The 22,732-nt window shown below is 35.4% G+C and overlaps 1 protein-coding gene across 1 annotated transcript in view; it reads right to left on the reverse strand.

Moving 5' to 3' along the window:
* Positions 1–15,018: 15,018 nt before the first annotated feature.
* LOC131070906 (replication factor C subunit 3) overlaps positions 15,019–22,732 on the reverse strand; it is a 67,666-nt gene continuing 59,952 nt past the window's right edge. The window contains exon 11 of the mRNA XM_058006578.2: positions 15,019–15,384. Within this exon, the coding sequence (XP_057862561.1) occupies positions 15,326–15,384 (59 nt within the window). The 3' untranslated portion in view covers positions 15,019–15,325. The remainder of the gene's footprint in view (positions 15,385–22,732) is intronic.

Genomic DNA, 22,732 nt, shown 5'->3' on the forward strand with positions numbered 1-22,732 from the left:
CCACAAACAACCTACAAACAATCCCACATCAAGAGTTGGTTGAACTCTCACCCGCAACTTGAAGATGAGTTTGGGAAGAGGGGGAAGAAAGAGCTTTTCTTCATTAACTAATAATAGTCCAAGGAATATTGTCATCTAAAACACCATTACAAGGGAAAACATGAGGGGACACCTCCACAAAGAACATTGTCATCACTCGAAGAGGCAATAGGTTGATGAGGCAATAGATGGACTTCCTCAACCAATGCTAGGATTTAAACAAGAGCAACAAGAAAAATAGGTTGTAAGCACAGGGCAAGAGGTTCCCCAATAGCGTCTACAAGGACGAGAAGGTAGGATAGTCATCATTTCACAAGGTCTACCAACTGTCAGAATCGTCATTTAAGTCTCCCACCTTATCAGAAGAGAACATGGGGGAATTAAAATCTCCAACAACCATCCAGAGAATCCCCATCAACCAAAACCTAAGAGGTAACATCTTTCCAAACAATTTTTCTTGCATTACGAACATGGGGCATGGATATTGAAGAGGATTGATGAGCGAGTCAAAGAGGTGAACCTAGCACCTAAAAGAATAGTCATTTAAGCATCCCAACTTCTTAGAAGGGAACAAGGGGGAGTTAACATCCCTAGCAACCATCCAGAGAGAGTCATCATCACCAAGATCTAGGGAGGAGCATCTTCCCAAACAACTTTTCTTGTATTATGAACATTAGGGGCATAGATATTGAAGAGAACCCAAGAGCAAGTTGAGGAGGTGAACTTGTTGTATACCTAGAGATATAATATTATAATACATTTAGGTGGGTAGAGATCATAATATGTGGCATGCAACCCCTAATTTAATTATATTGGGTCATCTAAACAACTAAAGTGTAATTAATTATATTAGGTAATAAATCTACATTGAATTTAGTGGTTCACCCATCATTATCTTATCAAAAAGAGATCTATATAAATAAGGTGAATATAATTGAAATATTATGTGAAGAGAATGCTATTGTATTTGGGATCTCTTAGACATATAGCATAGAGTGGCTTCTTCAATAAGGAGTGTTATATGGTTCTACCCTACATCTAAGGTTTATTTTATTTCTACATATATTATAAATTAGGGCATCTTGGACCATGGCCATCTCGTGTTGTATGATTTCTCTTTTATATTGTCTTCTTGTCGTTATATTACAAATCTTACCACATCATATCAAAGAAATAATTTAGGCATGAGTGAGGATAAAGCCCAATTTTCTGAATATTAACCTATATCTTTGAAACAACTATTAAAAATTTGAATTTTTTTACTAGAGTTGAAGGATTACACATGTATGATGCAATCCAATTTTTAGCTTTTGAACATCAATATTGAGTGAGTTATCACCATTTTATGTATTTTTATAAAATCACTCTCTAGGCAAAAAATTATGGATTTTTTTTCTGTTTTACACTCCTAGAAAGCTCATCAGAATTAGTTAGGGTTGTCTTATTTGTATTTTTGGATTTGAGGCCAACAAAATGAATTGATCGAGTCAGTCACCTCAATGGTATGTAGTACAAGCGTATTCTATTAAAAAAAAATTGAAAAACATAGTTTAATAGAAGTTTTTGATGGAAATGGTAATGCATTAGAATGATGGATAAAATTTCAAATGAATTTATGGTAAACATATAGTATGGAAACTATCTGTTGGTTTATACTTAAAAGGTGAAGCAAAAATATGGTATGGTCAATTACATATGTACAACTATTGTTTTGATAAACTAGAACGAGAATTTTTCGATAGATTATAATATAAATAATAGATGATGTGGATAGAGATGACAAGAAAAAAAATCAAAAGGATGATGATAATTAAGAAGATGAAGGAAAATGATGCAGAGGGCGAAGAAGAAAAGAGGATAACTAAGCGAAAGTGAAGGAAGCAAGCACATTCATTTTGGCTCCATGAAAAGAAGATTTGATCATTCGATTTCATAGATGTATTTAGAAGAAAAAGGTTATTGTTTCTATAAACCTTAGTAAAAAGTGTGACTTTATAAGTGTGGAATTAACCAAGAAACTATAGGTATGAGAAAAACACATTAAGGACAGCCAAATAGCAAGTGAGAATATATCATTCTTTTTAATATTCAAAGCTCTTTGTGGATATTTATGTTTTGCATTTAAAGGTTTATGCTTTGGATACGAATGGATTGGATATTGTTCTTAATTCTCTTAAAGAATAGTAAACATTAATCTGCAAAAGAAACATATGAAGCTATGGTCTAGCAAGAAAAAAAAGTTGCATTACACGATTTTACACAATAAAAACCAAAGCAAAGTTAAGGTAGAGCAAGTTCAAGAAGTTAACTAGAAAGTGCACCAAAAAATCAAAGGACAAACAAGAGGAGCTACATATAAAGAAAAAATAGGAAAAGTTTGTTACACTTCTTGAGTCAACAAAGCAAGTGGTCACAAACGGTGAAGAATCAAAGAAGGCTCCCAAAATAGAAAAGGGTATAATATATAAGCATTAGCATCATTGTGAGGCAAATCATAAAGAAACCATTATGGAGGCATGATACTACATGAAATCAACTAACTAATTTTTACGGATCTGGATGGAATCAAATGATCAATTACAATAATAATTAGCATAATAGAAGCAATGGACATTCATGGGAAAAAAGAATTTACTATGACAAGAAATTGAATCGAAGTGGTGCCATGAACTGTGGATCAAGGATGGCATCTAGGTATGGTCAACTTAAAACCACTAGAAGCTCACCTTTTGATGGTTGGATTAGAGAACATGGCAACACACTTGTAATGACTTGCAATGGTCTACTATTTGTCTGTCTCATATTTTGGGAACGAAACATGTCAAGGAGCAATGACATGTTATGTACCTAGGGAGTATTATCATGTATCGAGCTTAATTGAGGTACCAACATGTGGCACACACCATTTAAGTTAGTCATATTAGTTCATGTGAAGAACTTAAATGTAATTTGTATTAAGTAATAAGTAAGCCAGCATTGGTCTAGTGGTTTACCCCTCCATTATGATATTAGGAGAATGTCTATATAAAGAGGGTGAATATCATTGTAAGGTTAAGGTTATATGATGAGTATGATATTATTTGGGACCTCCTGGGAGATATTGCATGGAGTGACTTCTTCCATTAGGAGTATTGCACAATGTTACCCTACCTCAATGTTTTATTCTATTTCCCTATTTACTGGATATTATGTCATCTTGTTGTACAAACATCTCATGCATTGTATGATCTATCTTTTATATTGTATTATTGTGATTATTATATGTGTGGAGCTTACACAAATAGGCTTCAAAATTTTGCATTTTTCGTTAAAACTTTAATTGGATTTTAATTACCCATCATTCATAATTAACCAACATTACCCAAATCCAATATTTGGTATGCATCAAAAGAAAAGAAAAAAAGTCAACTCACATATATTTTCAATAGATGGTACCCAAATAGGCTTCAAAATTTTATAATTTTCGCTAAAAATTTAATTGGATTTTAATTACCCGTCATTCATAATTAACCAACATATACTCAAATTCAATACTTCTCTACTAATCCGAGCTAGATGGTCTTGTGATGAATTTTCATACTTTAAATGAAAATTTGGCAAATCAAAGAATTGACTAGTTTTAATATATAGATCTTGATGAAAGCAAATGAACTTGGCGCAAAATATAGTATCAAATAAGGTGATTGCATTTATAAATCATTGTTGTTTCTTATCCCTTTGATGATCGTGTTTTTTAGAATTATAAGTGTGTGATGAATCAATTGACTTCACAAAACCAAACTTTCTAAATAGATACCTCAAACTCATTTTTCCTCTATTAATCTTTATGTTTTGATATTTCTTTGAAAAAAAAAAGATTACATAATAGATTTCCATTAAGTTAGGAATACATGGTAGTTTTGTTTTCATATAGATATTTCAAAATAAAAAATATATTTTTTGCTAAATTATTGTATGTCAATTGCTTATTTGTTAAGCCTAAATTTAACATACTTTGTTTTTCTAGTAAAAATCCATGTAAAAAGCTAAATCAAAAATATCGCATATTTGTATAATAAACTAATATTGAATCACAAACATTTATAAAGGTTAAAGACATTAATTTGAACTTCTTAGATTAAACATTATGAACTCGAAGCTTTTAGGAATGTACAGAGGCCTTTTAAAACAAAAAACAGACCTCGAGGTCAAACTAAAGCGTACCTAGATCATATAAAGTGAACCTTGGAGGAAGCAATTCTCTTTCAAAGAATAATAACTTTTTCCATTCAAATTGGTGTGTCAAAACATACATCAATAGAACCCTTATATTTCTAAACCCAAACATACATCAATAGAACCTTCATATTTCTAAACCCATCTTCACATGTGGAGTCCACCAAAGGATCTTTAAGCATTAAAAGTTAACAAATAACAAAAATTATTAAATTTAAAACTATCTCAAAATATTAAATAATAATAATAATATCAATGAAAATGGTACGTAAAGATTGGCTAAATTGTAAATAATGCCCACAATAATATGCCTTGTTAGAAGCTTTAAGAGGAAATAATATTGTGGGTAGTAAATTTGGCTTAGCTCCTCTTGTAATAAAGAGAGACAAATAGGCATGGAAACCTACCCTCAAAAATTTGTAAAACCATGTTTTAATGGTGCCCCTCTATGAAATTGTGGAATAACATTGGTAACTTTATTCATGGTGGTTCTCTTTTTTCCTAGGAGTGGAAAGGTGTAGTTCAAGCATGGTTGTATCAAACATATGTAGGAGCACAAAATCCAATTGTTAAGAGTGACTATGTGATGGTAGTTTATGCTCTTAAGCTTGTGCTTCAATTGTAGTTATGATACATGGAAGAAGCAAAAGCTTTTGAGTTTCATCACTAAGTTTTCAAAAGTGAGATAAAGCAAATGCAACAACAAATTTCTCAGCAAAATATGGAGTGGATTCAAACCCATTGACTACTCTACAATCATTTAATATCATTTTGGGAAGCGATAGACTTTTTTCTTTTACATAATCTCCCTAATAAAAATGTTTCCTCTCATTTCATGACCCTATGATCATCTTTATTTTGGCTAAGCACATTAATCATTTATCATGTTTAATTAATGGTTTGGTGGAAGCAATTCTAGAGTGTGAAGCTAGAAGATCCTTTTAATAAGTGTGTGAGATGCATTTTTAAGGGGCTTGTGCTAGCAAAGGTGTTTGTGTTGAATTGAAAACAAGTTGTGGTTGGTTGTTTACTCAATTTGTGAAATGTGATATCTCTAATGTCTTGGTTTTGTAAATCCCACCTATGCTTATTCTTGCTTTTACCTAGTCTTATAATTAATCTACAATTAACCTCAGGGTAGAGCATGTTTTACAACCTAATCGATAAGTGCTTGAAGGAATATCCATATTTATTATGTGAGCACACCCAACTTTTGATTATATGAACGTATTGGTTGTATATGAATGTATTTGCACATATGTAACTCATTCAACTTAATCGATTTCAATAATGTATGCTAATAGTAAGTTCTTCTTTTGGTTCAACATGTGAGGTGATTGCAATTCAAGACTATAATCGATAAAAGTTTAATATTAAGTTTTGATTCAAATATAATGAGATTGCAAGATATGTATGTGTTCCTTGCTTGATTTCATATTCTTCTTGATTATTATTATGTGGCTTTGGCTATTGTATTATCATATGTGCTTAATGTTCGTATTGAGTGTACACCAATGTTAGACAAATAGTTAGCTCCATTGTATTGAGGTGTTTTCCATTTTGTCAATTTATCCATTTTCTTCGAAAAAGAATGGATTGATCAAAACTCACTTTGTTTGGGATATGCATACAACTTGTCTTGATGTGTTGAAACATGGTTATGTTACAATTGTAATGCAAAAAATTGTTTATCCATTTGTTTTTTATATTGACAAGCAAGATTGAAAGGGCTTGAACCCTTGTAAATCAACAAAGCCAAATGGGCAGGTGTTAGAAAATGAAGAGCACTTTCGACATCATGCTCCCATTTGCAGATTTAATGGTTTTTGGTCTTCTCTTCTTGATTTGAACAAATGAACTTTCAAGACTGGAAAGATTGAACTCTATCCTTTTGCTAGGGGATTTTTTTTGGCATACTTCCAATCAGGTGATGATAAGACATGGGTGGTGGATGGTGGGGTTTGGATATGGGAAGAGCATTCCCTTTATTCAACCTTGGTTTCTTGCCTTCAACCCACTTACAAGATCCTTATGTATCTACCTATTTGGGTTAAACTTCTAATCTTCCTCTTGAACTCTGGGAAGTGTCTTGTTTAAATCTATCGACAATGTTCTTGGTCAATTTTTTTATAGGAAGATGCTATAACAATAAACTATGGTCATACTACTTAGGCCCAAATTCTTGTGGACATTGACACAATCTAAGGATCTACCTAAGGATATTGTCCTACTTGAAGGGGATAAACATTTAGAGATGCTTTGTTAGACACTTGGCTTCGACTTGCCCTAACTCTCGTAGCAAGAAAGGTGAAGCTACTTGGTGGAAATGCCCACTATGAACATTTGAAAGCTAGCAATTTTTTTAATTTTGAGGAGGCATCGGAGGAAGACTTGGGCCCAAGGGTTGTGGTATCTTCTAAGACTCCTGCCAAGTTATCTTCTATGGGCCCATTGGTCGTTCTACCTTCGAACTCTTCAATGTCAAGGGTTAAAAGTAGGAATAATATGTCTTTAGATGCTTCAATAAAGCTGACAACTCTAGCTTGATCACCTTTGTGGGTAGCATAGGATAACCCTTCCCTATCCCCTCAATCTGAGTCTTTGAAGGATGATATTTTTAGAAGATTGTCAATAGAAAGAAACAAGGTCATTCTAAGCATGCTAGTGCCTCACACCCAAGCTTTGGATGCTCAGTGTTAGGAAGGGTCGAGGTGTGGCGTAGTTGGCTATCTTTGTTTGTTTTGTTAGCAATTTGGGTTCAAATGTATGTGTTGTTGGCTATGTTTGGTGTGTGGCAACTTGGTTGTTGTCTACGATAGCCTATCTTTTTTAGCTACTTTTGTTGTTCTCCAACTATAGGTTGGATGTCTCTTGTTATAAAGGGTTCTGAGGCCCCTTCAAAACCTATTTTCCCACTAATCATAGAAAAGCCAAAACATAGACAAAATATGTACCATGAGCAATGAGACAAACCAAAACACTCAACAAGACAAAAAGGAGTAAGATACAATTGAGCCAAGTTGCCAAAAACAACTACAAATAAGAAATAAAGATAGGACCCTTGAGGTCCCACTTAGACAATTCCAAACCTTGCTCTACTTAGCCTCTCACCGAACACTCAAGCATGAGTTTGGGATCAATTTTTTGAAAAGACCTTTCTTCCTCCTAACAATAGTCTAAGAGGTATTAAACCCCAAGTTCTCATAATATGATAAAGCAAGGAGCATTCCCCCATAGCAAGCTCATCAAGACACAAAGAAAGAGCAAAAGATCGATGAGGCAAAGACAAATGGTGACCCTCCAACATGAGTAATTTGAAACTAATCCAAAACCAAAGGAGTGGGCTAAGAGGTCGGAGCATGCGATTCTCCAATAGGGTCTGGAGGAGTAGGAGCACTCATCCAAGCCGTACCAAAAGCTAAAGAGTAATCCTCCTGAGAAGACTTGTCTTCCTCAAGGGAGTCATCCTCCAAAGAATTAGGGCCATGAATAGTCAAGTGAACTTTGTTTGCATTCTACCATTAAGTTATTGGGCCATTGCATCAAAAAAGGACAATATGTAGCTAGGCGAACAATGACAAAGCATCATTTGCATATAAAAGGGATACCTTTGTAATCAAGTAGTTGAATCCAAGGCCTATCCCCCACCATCAAAACCACATCCCCATGAAGAGGCTTAGAGATGTCAATGTCCACCAAAATGCAAGCAGAAGTAGGGTGCCCCATGTAAGAAGTGGAATTGTCAACCTTTAAGAAGCAACCAATAGAATTGTCTATGGCCTAGTAGCATGAAACATCCTGAAATTGGAGAGCGAGATTCGAAAGTCTAAAACCAAATGCACAATTAGAGGCATTGTAAGAGGGTTAGTCTAACACCAAATGCACATTTATAGGAGTTGTAAGAGGGTTAAAGGAAGCCAACCAAGGCTTTATGGAGAATGTTCTCCCCAAGACCACAACATACTATCAAGTGCCAAATCTATATCATTTGAAGAAGCAAAAATAGCAATAAAGAACCCTTTCCATGAGGGAAGTGTTTGATCTTACCCTCAACAACAGGCCTCTAAGAATCCAAGACACATTTGTGCAAGTCAAGCAAAGAAAACCCACATATTGTAGAATCTACAAACCAATCTCCTAATTGATAGAAGTCCTCATTTTCTACCACATTCTAGCCACAAATCACCACAAGGGAGGCAGTTTGGTACAAGGGGTGGGTCATGATTTCTCCCTCAAAGGGCAAGAAATACCTTCAACACTAAAAACATTGACATAAAACTTCTTACCACCAATAAAAAGAGCCTTAACTACACCAGTAGTAAGCCTCAGACGGGCACAAACTTTTAAACCCCAAATGTTATCAATAGTCAAATCAAGGGCCCATGAATAGATAGAACCCAAGTAGGAAGAAGAGCATCCATGAACTTGCACCAAAGAGTAGTTCAAAACACAATGCAATAGAGCATCTTCACCAAACCCACGACAAGGAACTCGCCATCAATGGAGGGGACCATTGCAACAAGATAGAATTTTTTAAACCACAAGCAACAAAGGACAAGAACGCTTACATCGCATATTCTAGGGATCCTAATAGAAAGGGAATTGTGTCAAACAATCATCTAGCCCTTCACCTACAAAGCCCCTCCTACATTAGGGTTTATCAAAGCAATTCTTGGTAAGAATTGTATGTGTTTGCAAGGGTCATCAATATCCAAGGCCTCTATTAGGCAAGATTTAGTATCAAAATTGGTCATATAGATCCCAAAGGTAGCTTAGAGGATCGAGATCCTCTAGTGTTGCATGGTCATTTTGAAGAAATGTCATTGCATCTTGTAATGTCAAAATTGAAATAGATGGATGCGTTGATGGGAATAAGATGCAAAACCCTTAGATGCCTTTGTTGGTGTTGGGAAGATGATTAGTTAAAGTTGTTGCAAACAAAGGTGCAATTTCCAAGGGTATACTATGTAAACATAGGCAAGGGACTATCGAGACTCATGGTAGCCCATAGTAAGGGTCACTGAGAGTTCACCCATGACAACGCAATCATTGTCTTTTGTGTCACTAAGGTACATAGACTAAAGAGATGGGCAAAGGTAATTCATGATGTGAACCTTCTATCTTTGGATCATGCTGCTTAAGGTGGAGATGATGTCCAATTTTCAAATAATACATTAGAAGTGGGTGAAACTACTGCATGGGGAGGCACAAAGAATTCAAGGTGGGACGTTGGGGTGTTTATTGATGTTGATTGCTATGTTTGCATGGTTACTTGTTGACTAATGTTTTTTGGTTCATGGCTCTTTTTTGGGGTGGTGGATGATATCATTATTGTCATATTCGTTGCATACCAACCTTCATATGTGATCTAACTAATATGAACACAAGTAGAACTCAAGATATATACGTGGAAACCCTTATAGGAGAAAACCACGGCAAATCAATGTTTTTATACAATTCTTCTTTTACGATGTTTGTAGGCACCAGCCTACTAGAAGCACAACCCCTATGTTTGTGAGCACCAACCCACTGGAAGCACCACCTCTCAAATCTGAATTTTGTACGCACCAACCCACTAGAAGCACCAACTTCCACTCCAAAATTCATGAGCACCAACCCACTTCACATAAATCTGATTTTCCACCTTGACAATGTTTCTATAACAATGAATGATAAAATCTAATTTCCTTTTTTATTATCTTCTTTCTCCTTTAAATCTGCATAAATTCTCCTTTTATATTTGCATATATTCCTCTTCTATATCTGCATACATCTTTTACACATATTCTACACTTATCCCTCATACATGAACTGCATATATTCTTCAGTATAAATCTGAAACACTCTTCATAATTATCTGTCCAATGTCTGTTCTATATCTGAAATATAGTCTGCCCATATACCTAGAACTAGTATTCTCACAATCTCCCTATAAATCTGCAGTTGATCCTCTTAAAACTCTTCTTATATTTTCAGTTTTATGTATATCTCTTCTCACGTATATGTTGTTCTATTTCCAGCATTATTCACACTCATCACTCTCACACACTCTACATTTTAGTCTCTACTTATATCCACGTAAAGACATGTTCCTTCGTACAGTCACAATCTTTTTAGACAAGCACAACTCTTTATAAAGGATCGCACCCTTTAGTTTTAGTTCGACTCTTTTTTTTTAATCGATAAAGGCAGAGCCAAGAATTTTATATTAATATTAAAAAAGAGTGTTAAAATTACTTTTCAAATCAACATAATCTGAACGTTATCCAGAACATCATCAATCAACATGATTTGAACTGATATCCAAAACATCATCAGCTGTAGAAAATTACATATAATTGCTCAAACCAGAGGGTTTCAAACAATAAACCAGAACTTAATCATATAGCTATAGATAAAATATAGAAAACTCAAAAACCTCAAACAAAGTTTGAGATTTCCAAAACTGGCTCGAACCAGCTTGAAGAAATCCCAAGGACCAATCAGCTATCCAGCCAAAACTGAAGCCATCCCAGAAAATTGAGTCATTTCCAGATCTAGGTTGGAAAGAGACTCTTTTGGGACCTTCCTTTCTTTCTTTCTACGAACTTCATGCCATTCTCCCTCCTGGGAGGGAGCCTCCTATGTTGAACAAAGGGAGACCCCTGAAAGTCTCATGCTCAACACCCCATCCTTGATGGTGTCCTCACTCCTACTTGAAGAACTTGTCCTGGTCATAGCCTTTGGGCTCAATACTTCTTGTCGATTTGTTTCTACTACCCTTTCAAGGTTTGGAGGTGAGGAGTCTATAAACTGTTTGTCCTTTTTGCCTTTGCCAATCTCCTAGTTCAAGGCGTTTAAATATGATTTCTCCTGTCCATCCACAGAAGATTCATTGTCTAAGATTGTTTTTTGGTTGTTCCCTACATCCTTCTCCACTGAATAATGATGAAGGGAAACCTACCTATTGTTATTTTGCTTCTCACATTTGACTGACATATGCCCAATTTGGAAACATTTCCTACGTCTAAAAGGAATACCTCCATAATCTATTGATTGCACCCAAATCCCATTTACAGATTTTAAAACCAGTTCTGCGGGTGGGATCTTGGATGAATCCATTTCCACTAAGATGCGTGCATAAGTGGTATGAAGATAATCCAAGGAGCCCTTATCAACCCCTAAAAATTTCCCCAAAGAGTCACCTACAGCTTTAAAGCAAGATTCGAGCCAAAACTAAAGTGGTAAGTTAGGGAGTCTCTCTTACCCAGATCAGAATCTGATCAAAAGATTCAGTAATTGGGTTGAATGTTGGATACCAGGGTTTGAGCAGGAGAGTATGTTTCTTCTCCGAACTCCAAAGAGATGTGCAAAAGATTTTATTCCTATCTTCCACTTTGTCAAAGATAACCACAAAGAAGCCTCGAGCTCCTGGATAGATCTACACATTACCCACCATAACAGGGCGCTGGGTCTCTAAGATCCACTTGTGAAGATCCCAAATCCTTGAAACCTCCCTATCAAACCCCTTTAAGCAAAATATTGTTCATTTTCCAAAACCTCATTGGTTGCATCTGCATCCAAATTTATTGTTGCCCTAGCAGCAACATCCTCTTCCCCACTCCCACAAGCGTCCCTGTTATGGGCACCCCCAAAACCAAAGACCAATCGATTAGCCCTCTATTCTTTTTTCCCATTTCTCAAGGGCGATGCCAACGGCCTTTGATCCTTCCTCCCCATCTCCAATAAGGTCTCAATTTTTGTTTGCAAGGATAGAAGCCCCCCTTCGTAGAGCCACCGCTCTGCACCACGCCAACCGCCACATTATGCCGCCGCCCAGACTCATCCAGACGCAGTGGGGGCCGAGAGAAAGCAACAGACTTAGGCCTTTTATGCCACGCATAACCAGCTTCAGCGCTTGTAGAAACCCTGGGGGGGCACGGAGGGACATCTTTAGCCGTTGTCCACCGGAGCACGCGGCGGTAGAGAAGAGGACTCGACGGCGACAGAGAAGGAGAAGCGATTATGTTTGAGTTTTAGTTTGACTTTTGATTAACATAAACTAATAACTTTCTTTCCAAATCTAATCACTCCTTAACCTCAACTTTAATCGCTACCTCTCAAACATTGACTTTGATTGCTGCTTCATTTAAGAGATTAACTTGCATAATAAATAAGAACTGCCACTTTAATAAACAAGCATATTAATTAACATCGCCACATTCCTTGCCTTAAACGAAATCGCACCATTTCATGATTATAGCCATTACAAAGCATCACACCTTCTCACTAGGCCCAAACGCATCCCCTCATTAATCAAGACCCCACCTTTAATGTTTATTAAAATAAAACATACAATTGCTACCTAGTCTTAACAAAGCCACGTCTCCTTCTTTGTAAAAGTTCACTGCCTTTTATGGTTTATAATGTAATCACTTGTTTATTAATTAAACCGCCACCTCAATATAATCACATTTGCCACGTTTCTTCCACGTTTCTTCTCTCAATATATTCATTGTGCTCGATATATTCTATACAAGAATCAATCTCAAATCGCTTGCTTAACCACATCGCCATTATTCATTGTTGAAGACCAACATATCCATAATGATGCTGCCACTATTGCTTGTGTAGTCAAAACAATGGTCTTTAAGGAATATATTATATCGTTTCCTTGTGCTGCGTTCGTTCCCTCATATTACTGTCATCATTTATATTGATTGTTGCTACAAATCATTTCTATTATATTACTTCTTATATGAATAAGATTACTCCATAAATTGAATCACTCTTTGATGATTTTGTTCCTCATAGAATTGCTTTTTATTCTTACAAAAAGATCGCTGCACTTAAAAATCTTCGATCACTGTGTTGTGAAGCCAATCATTGTCCATTGCTGCTCTTCAGCATATTCTTTATCGCTTCTCTTCTTTAGATGATCACTGTCACTTTCTGTTGTCTTGATTGCAGTCGGTATAAGGCTTACAATTAGTGTCTTTATGTCTGACTAATTATCGCTGCAAACATTTGCCTATATCACAACTATCCATTGGAATATTAATCGAATTTGTTATTAACAAACACTTCATCAGATTATTGTTTCACCATATAAACTTTCCAAGGCCTTTTTTAATTGGTGAGTGGCTGACATAAAACAAATCGTATCTTTCAGAACCTTAGTTACCAGAAACGAGAAACGAGAAACGCAACCGCAACGGCAACGTGACGAGAAACGGAATATTTAAAGGTTGCGTATAAGAAACGTATATATATATATATATAATATTATAAAAAAATATTTTACATAAATGAAAAAGCATGGAGTTTTATATATATTTTCATTAAAAAACTTTATTTCACATAAATAAAAAATATGAAGTTAAAGTTTCTAAAATACAAAACAATAGATATATGTATATGCAAGTTTTTATTATAAAATATTATTCTACATAATTGAAAGGCATGAATTTTTATATATAGTTTCATTAAAAAACTTTATTTCACATAAATAAAAAATATGAAGTTAAAGTTTCTAAAATACAAAACAATATATATACCCATGCAAGTTTATTATAAAAATTACTTTACTGTCAAATCTAAAAGGCATGCAAGTGTGTCAATGTTAAATCAATAAAAAACAATTACTTTACTGTCAAATCTGTTTAAAACATTTACTTTACTATCAAACCTGTTAAAAACAATTACTTTACCATTTAAAACATTTACTTTACTGTTAAAAACAATTACTTTACCCCACTTATAATGGAAAACAATTATTTGACTGACAAATCAAAACAATGGAAAACATATTACAAAGGAATTTCGCTGCAGAAACGGCCGTTAGAAACGCGAAACGCGTTTCTCCCGTTGAAACGCGAAACGACGGGAGACCGTCGCGTTTCTGGCAACTAAGTTCAGAACTCATCATGGTTTCTGTTAAAAATAGCCCAACATCTCTTGAACTGACATTGCCATATCAATATATGTCTTTCTTTATGTAATGATGTTTATGTTTATGCATGATTATAATCTATAATCTGATCATAAGATTTATCTCTGAGTTTTGAGTCTTGCCATTAATGACTGCCTTGCCATCTTGCCTCTTGACTTGACTATGGATGTAAATAAATATTAATGATTGATGGGTGGGAGCTCCAATAGATAACTAATTAATCTAAAGAAATGGGGCCACAACAATGAGATTATTTATCCAATCTCCAGACATTCAACAGAAATTGGGTGCACTCTTCCCACAAAAGGCAACATAACCAAACTCTGATCATCCTCATTGGCTGAGAAAAACAAACCAGCAAAGACCATGGCAGATTTGAAACACAATATGAAATATCCTTTATTTATCTTTGACAGATAATAAGCAAACACTATTTTTTCAGAGATAGCTGCTTAACAGAGTAAAGATGCTAATCAAGAGTTATAACATTTAGCATTTTAGAGAGAGGTGAGAACCACTTTCAACGAGTAAATCTGCTGAATAAAATAATATAACAGTAAAATGAAAAATGTTGTGTAACTGAAGATGTATGCTTATCCTTTCCAGGTTATATGATAGCCCCCTTTAAAAAAATGAAACATAAATGCTATTAAAATCTTAATAACAGCTCATTTATTTATAGTGTCAAAAAGTAAACTGAGAAATACAGCAGAATGATTCTATGTAAGAAACAATCAAAAGAAATAATACTGCTATGGTTTTGCCATAAAAGAAATAAGTTTGTAACGTATCAAAATAAAAACGTGCCAAGTTTGTAACAAACACATTGCCAAAACTATTATATTTGAACAGCTTTATATATTAAAAACATAACATCATCTATTTAACTCATTGGATTAGCTACATTTTTTGGATTAGCTACATTTTTTCAAGTACAAGATATTAATCCAATAAGAAACTTAGTATTGCAATTGACCGACAAGCAGCCTGGATAACCACTCTTAACTGTTAACCATTGATGCTAGAGCAGAACACCTAGCTACATTTTTATATTGATAAAATGTCCGAAGAATCAGCACTAACCAGCACATACAAGGGCAAGGAACAGTGAAGGTAATAGTGTCCATCTCCAGAAAGGTCTCAGCCAAAAGTTGCAATAAGAAATTTCTTGTATATGCTCATGAATTTTGCAATAAAGGCTGCACACAAAAGAGAGTATTATTGACATTTACGAAAACAAAATTAGTATAGTAATCACATAGAAACATAATATGTAGCATTTAAAGACATAGATGACATTATCAGTAGGAAAACTGTTAAGAAATGACAGCTCTATCCATCAATAGAGTAATCACAAAATATTCCACTCTTAGGCTACAGTTTAGAAGAAACCTACAACGTACTATAATATTATCTAAAATGAGAAGAAACTGGTTAGGCCTTTACAGAAATACTAGCAAATTGTACAAGGATTTCTTCTTTATTCTGATATATTAATGACTCTGTCTATTGGGGCCATCACTAATGGAAGTAATATATAAAACTGATTACAAACAAAAATGACCATTCCAGTCAGCAACTATTCAATTGAAACAAGGCGACATGAATGAAAAAGACAAAAAACCACAGCCAAAGTATAATAAACTTGGCACAAAAAAACTTACCATCTCTGAGAAAACACAAAAGGGAATTGAAGGACGCAGTAAAACCTAGAAGGGGCTAGGAACTCCCTATACCCCTACTCCATCACCAGGATCCAAAACCTCAGCATGAGCACAGAAACCCTTCACATTTGTCACCCCCTCACCGTAAGAGTGGAATAACAACCTTACATCCTCCAAATGGCAAATTTTACATCATAAATTATTTCCTCTTTTCTGATCACTTTATCCAGAAAAAGCCATCCTCAAAGAAAGGCAGCATGACAGAATTCATTACCTCCTAACTTTACAATAGAAAACCATCAAATGATTTATAACCATCTCCAATTGTTGGAACAGCCAATTTTTCCTTCCTCAAAACCTTGATGTCTCCTGTAGAAGCTAGTGCTTTTAGACACTTTGAAACCACAGGGATCAAAACCCCATCCTCCACCACAGACAACAAAGAAGACAACTGTCCCAGGAGTGGAAGAAGCTTTTTCACAACCCAGCAGTGAATCTCTTAATCAGGAACCTTGGTCTCCAATTTTTGAAGAAAATCAGCCTGAAAGTAGGCTCTGGACCTCACTACACTAGCATTGCCTACACCCTTGGGACCAAGAATGCACTGCACCAAATTCATATAGACTGCATGCAATTGAAAATTGCATTGAGATGACAATCAGACACTGCTCCCTTGAGGTAAGGATCCCTAGGAAAACCGGCAGACCTATATAGATCTGCAACTAGAAGCCAAAAACCACTGCAAAGACAAATCCTGCATACAGTGAAAAAAACAGAAAAGAATTCTGACTATTCAGCAAAGCGAGAGACCAGAGAAACTTCAGAAGCCAAAACCAATAAAGTTGGCTCATAATGAGGCCCACACAAACCAAATTACAAAAGACACGTTTCTTCTTACACCATGCACCTCAAGCTTCCTCCAGAAGAAAAGGCCATAGAAATGAATAAGGAACAGCACGCTTATAAAACTCGTTATTGTCTTTTATCAATAAATATTCAGTTTTTTTAAATAAAATTAATGTTAATAAAATATAAATTATGAAAAGCCAAAAGAAAACAACCACCCTCATCCTGGATCAAAGTCAGCTTTCAGGATACTGTCTAAACCTTTCCCAACGTTCTAATCTATCACTGATCAAGTCTGAGAAGGGTACTTGGTCCATACCAGCATTAGCCAAAAGATACCAACTTACAAATAGAATGGGGAGAGGCAATAAGCAATCACATTAGTGATATGGTAGCACTCTATACAATGACGAATCAGTTATTAATCAACTAGGCCAGGCATAACCAACCAACTACCCAACTGACTATGTGACTAATAATAATAATATGCGATTCTTAACAAATATACAATGATGTAATATATTATTTTATTCTAACAATCTCCCCTTATTACAACATTTTCTCAAGAGCATGACTTAGGAAGTGTCAAAAAAGTTTTGAACTTCACTCTACTAAAAGAATTTTGGTAAAAATGTTTGCAGTTTGCACATTGCTCTTGAGTTGAACAATACTGGAGCTGAATATAATGTTACTAAGCATATTCTCAAATGTAATGGCACTAAACCTTAATGTTTAGCGCACTCATGAAAAACAAGATTACAAACAAGCTTCAACGCACTCTGATTGCACAAAATAGAACTATATTTTGTCATGCCACTATGCCCATTCCCATCAAGATGTAATGCAATCATATTGCCTTGCAAACAGCTTCATGTATGACATGATAATTTACTACTATGGAAGAGTGAGCAATGTTGCTTTTCCTTTTAGTTTTTACTCTCCCATGATCTTGGCCCAGTACCCAAAAAGAATACATATCAAAAAGTAGATTTCCTATCATCCAAGGATCCTACAAAGTTTATGTCTATGTATCCAATCATGTCAAAATTATCATTATGCTTATATTATAAACCATGTTCCATTGTACAACAAACATATCTCAACTACTAATTTGCTGCTTTAAAGCAACACATTAAGTTCTTGCTTGAACCCCGAAAGATAGCTGCAAAATAGTTGACATCTAGCCTAGCGCATGTCAAGTAAATGAGGCTCCCAATCAACTGACAATAAAGAGTTACATTTACATGTGATGATGGATCATTCCATGAATATTGTAAAGCCTATCTCTATTTGTGTTGACATCAGTTTGCAATCTTCCATGCAAAATTTCTCGTACAATGTCTTGGCATATTTTATTTTTGTTACAAACATATGATTTATACTTTGCAATACTTCCAGTCCAAGACAATAATGCAGTAGTGTCAGATCTGTGATGTCGAAAGATCATTTGCAATCATTCTTCATTGCTTTAATCATCTTCTGAAAACTCCCAATGATGACCAAATTATTGACATATATTATCAAAATCAGAATCTCCTCCCCAACTGCTCCTTGAGGTAGCAATTCAAATCATATGGATTCTTAATGAATGCGTAACTGAGGAGATTCTCATCACCCTTGATGTACCAAGCTCTGTGAGCATATTTCAGACCATAAAGACATTTCACAATTCTACACACTTTCTGCACCTAACCAAATAGCACTTTTTTACACCCGTTTGATGAACCAACCAAACTGAACCATCTTCCTAGCCTTGATATTTGCAGCAGAGGCAAAAGTTTACTTATAGTTGATGCCTTCTTTCTAAGCATAGCCCTTAGCCATAAGTCGGGCCTTCTACTTATCAACACTACCATCTACCTAATGTATAGTCTAGAAGGCCCATTTGCATCCAATAGCTTCCTTCCCAAGTGGAAGACCAATAATTTCCAAAGGGTTACTTATCATCAATACTTGATAGTCTGCATCCATGTCATCTTTCCAAGAATATGAATCAATCTTGTTTAAATGTTTTTGATTCTCTTTTTTGTATCAATGTGCACGAGAGCCAAAAAATAATCCCTCAAGAGCATTGCTACAAGTCTTTGGTCCTGATGCAAATTTATCAAAAAGTGCATCTAATTATTCATCCTTCATGGTGGTGTCACAACACTTGGGTATTTTGCGCACAACAAATGAGAAGGGCGGAGGTTGTTCTGACTTTAGAAAATATTCACCACCTTCTTCTTCTTGATATCCAGCATCCTCAATTTCTTCTTCACTGTCAAGAATCTTTGGCGCTTGTTTCAAAGTAGTTCTTTTTTACTCTGAATTCTATCTAAGAAAAATACATTTTAAGGATTTGTCATCCAACTTTTTTCTCTACACGTTGGGAATGTGCATGAAAATTGTACATCCAAACAACTTTAGATGTGAGATAGAGGGTTTTGTCATAGTCCATACTTTTTGAGGAGTTATGTCGTCAAGCACCTTTGTGGGTGCTATGTTCAACAAATACACTATTGTATGAACAACTTATGCCCAGAATGCAAGAATCAAATTTGCATCTTTCAATGTACTTTGTATCATTTCCATGATGGTACAATTACCTCTCTTTGCAGCAACATTCTCTTTAGGCATGGCATCATTTCCATGATGGTACAATTACACCTCTTTGCAGCAACATTCTCTTGTGGCATAAATGCAATGGTCAGCTATCTTTTGATCCCACTACCTTTCAAATGTGCAAAGAACTCATTAGTCATGAATTCCCCCTCGATTTGAGTGGATTGCCTTCAGAGGACAACCAAATGACGATTCAAAAATGGCTCGAAACTCTATTACCTTTGCAAATGCTTTAGCCTTGCTTGTCAAGCAATATACTCACATTTTCCTAGTGTGATCATCTATGAATGGTTGAAAATATCAAGCACAATTATGACTCAATGTCATTGGTCCACACAAATCAATTTGCACCAAATCCAAAAGACAAAGGGCTTGTTTCTCCATTGTAGTAAACAAAATTCAATGTTCTCTTCAACGAGATTAATAGAGTCAAGATCTTTTGAAATCTTCATGGGAATAAGTCCTTGCCCCATGTCTTGTTTACTCAGAGCAAGAAGATAGCTAAAATTCATCTTGTTCACAAATGTGGTATAAGAATGTGTATTTATTGTTAGGTCTTTGTCTACCTGAGAAACATCAACCAATTGAAACATCTTGACCCTAGAAGCATGAGCTACGACTTCATAATTTCAAGACTTGCCTCAAATGAGACATACTTTTTGACCATCATATCCATCAAATTCAACTCTCAAGTTGTGCTCAAATAATTGACTAATGGACAAGAGGTTCTTAGCTAGCCCTAGAGCATAAAGAACCTTCATAAGTCAACATTTGTGGGTTTTGAGTGACAATGAAATTTCACCGATGCATTTCACTTCACAAGATGTATTGCCTCCAAGTGAACCTTGCCCAAATGATGTTTAGGTGATCAAGTTGACAAACAACTCTTTTTCTCCTTTCATATGTCTAGAAGCACTAGAATCAACATACCAAACTAATTGTTCTACAAAGGATGAGGATGTTTCTACAACGTATAAAAAGTCCTCTTCATCAAAATCTTCTATGGAAGCAACATCTCCTTGTTGCTTATGAGACTTCTTTTCCATCTAGGATTCTTCCATTTGTCCCCCTAGGATTTCTATTGCGTCTTTCACTAGCTCAATTCTATTTTTGCAAACAAGTTGTACCAACACTCTTGGACATTTGCCCCTTTCTGCCACAAATGAGGCACTTCTATTGTACGAATTAATTGTCTTGTTTTTGCTTGGATGGACCACTCTGACATTCAAGCTTTTTTCTGAATTGTTGTGTGAGACAACAGCCCAAATTTTTGTGGAGTTTGTGGACTCATCTTGAAATGATTCTTCTTGTTGAAGCAAACTCGCCAACTCTTCAAATGTGGACTTTTTGCTAGCCACATTCAAATAGATGAGACACATTCAAATAGATGAGAAACATTTGAAAGGAAGGGAGCAATGCTATCAAGAAGATTGGTATAAGAAAGTCATCTAAAATTGTTTCCAAAAACACCTGGAGTGGTGTCTCAATTCTACAATTTTTTGCAAGAATCCATCCAATTTTTACCACTTTTCATTCTCAAACAAGCTACCACCTTTGTGGATGAAGAATCTGATTTTAATTCTTAGCTTCATTGATAGTTATTACTCTATTACATGCATCTTTAACGTTTTGGGATGCTCTAATATGAGGGAACCTCATTGGTGACTGCAAATAGGATTATTAAATGGCCTTTCATATCTCTCTACTCATGTGCATCTAACAATGTCATTTACAAAATCTAATTGTTCTTCGATTCCAATTGTGTTTGGACCTTTACATACTAGGCAGAATAGTCATTAACTCTCAACAACTAAGAGTGCTGAAGCATGATCTTGGGAGCATTTGTAGCCAGTTATTATTTTGGTTAAAGGGGCCTTATTTTTCCAGAATGATTCACATGGTCATTGCCATAATAGGCATCAGATTCAATAATTCGACACAATGGCTTTACCCAAAAATGTGAATCAAAGGCACCATCTATATTGGATACTACTTGTTTGTTACAAGATGTAAAAAATGAATGGCTTATATTGTTTTTAAAGAAATTATAATACTCCAAAAATTACAAAATAGTTTTCTAAGTGCAATAAAACAAATTAATATAGTTAGTTCTTTTTAATTTTGGACTATATTAATATGAACTTTTAATATTTGTCTTTGCAACTAAAAAATATTAATAGTTTGCAATAAAAAAAAATGAAATTTAAAAATAAATGGGCCTCTGTATTTAAACCATATATCTCCTTTGTAACTTAATAAACATAGGATAAAATAAAAAAGAAAGCACCAACTTTGGCAGCAATGTCTTCATGCCATAAAATCATGTAAGGTTGTGTTGTGACGTTTTCACACATCGCCCCATTGCAAATGGGGACCCCTGCTTTTTGCTTTCTAGGGTTTGTTTTTAGGTCTTTTAGGGTTTTGTCAGTTAGCCTTTGCATTTTGAGTGTCGCCAAGGGGATCACCTGGATAGCAGGTCCTGCTTGAGTGATGTCCTGATCCTGAAATTTGGCTAAGTCTGGAATGTCCTGATCCTGAAATTTGGCTAAGTCTGAAAGTCCTGATCTTGAAATTTGGCTAAGTCTGGAATGTCCTGATCCTGAAATTTGACTAAGTCTGGAAACTGAAAATCCTCCAAAAACTAGATTTTGCAATATAGCTCCTGGAGGTCTGAAACCACTCTCAAACATCCTGAAAGTATATATGGAATATAACTTAAAGTATAAGTGACATTTCCATCACTTATACTTAAATGTTATATTCCATAAAATTATCCTGACAGAGAGTTCAAAAGGTCAAATTTCGCTCCTGACCCTCAGAGAGGGCCCACAGCGAGATTTTGATTTCCTTCGATTTGAAATGAAAAGAGACCAAGTTTTGATCATGAATGGAAAATAAATGACTTTCTCCACCCACCTGAAGAAGTTTTGGCTAGAAATGATGAAGGACCTTGTTGAAAACAGAAAAATCGCTCCTAACCCTCAGAGAGGGCCCACAGCGAGAAATATTATAAGGGTCATTGCTAGCCTTATTTGGTCGACTTAAGATGTCAAAAGCATGGTGAAGGATAGAATGAGCATAATGAAGTATCTAGACTTGATCAAAGATGATAAATTGAAGGAGTTTTGCCCAGGAAAGGAAAAATCGCTCCTGACCCTCAGAGAGGGCCCACAGCGATTTTCTTTGTGTGCACATTTTTGGACCTTTCTTGGACATGAATTTTTATTCATAGCAAAGAACAAGACGATATCTCCCTTGGCAAAGTGATTTTTAGATGAAAGGTGAAACATTTTGGTCTAGGTAGCAAAAATCGCTCCTGACCCTCAGAGAGGGTCCACAGCAAGATTTTCAAATATGCATTATTCTTGCAAGATCAAAGTGATTTTATGATTGGAAGGGATGAAGGAAAGCATGTTCTATCCGTTGGATATAA

The sequence above is a fragment of the Cryptomeria japonica genome, chromosome 1, assembly GCF_030272615.1.
Source record: "Cryptomeria japonica chromosome 1, Sugi_1.0, whole genome shotgun sequence".
NCBI lineage: Eukaryota > Viridiplantae > Streptophyta > Pinopsida > Cupressales > Cupressaceae > Cryptomeria > Cryptomeria japonica.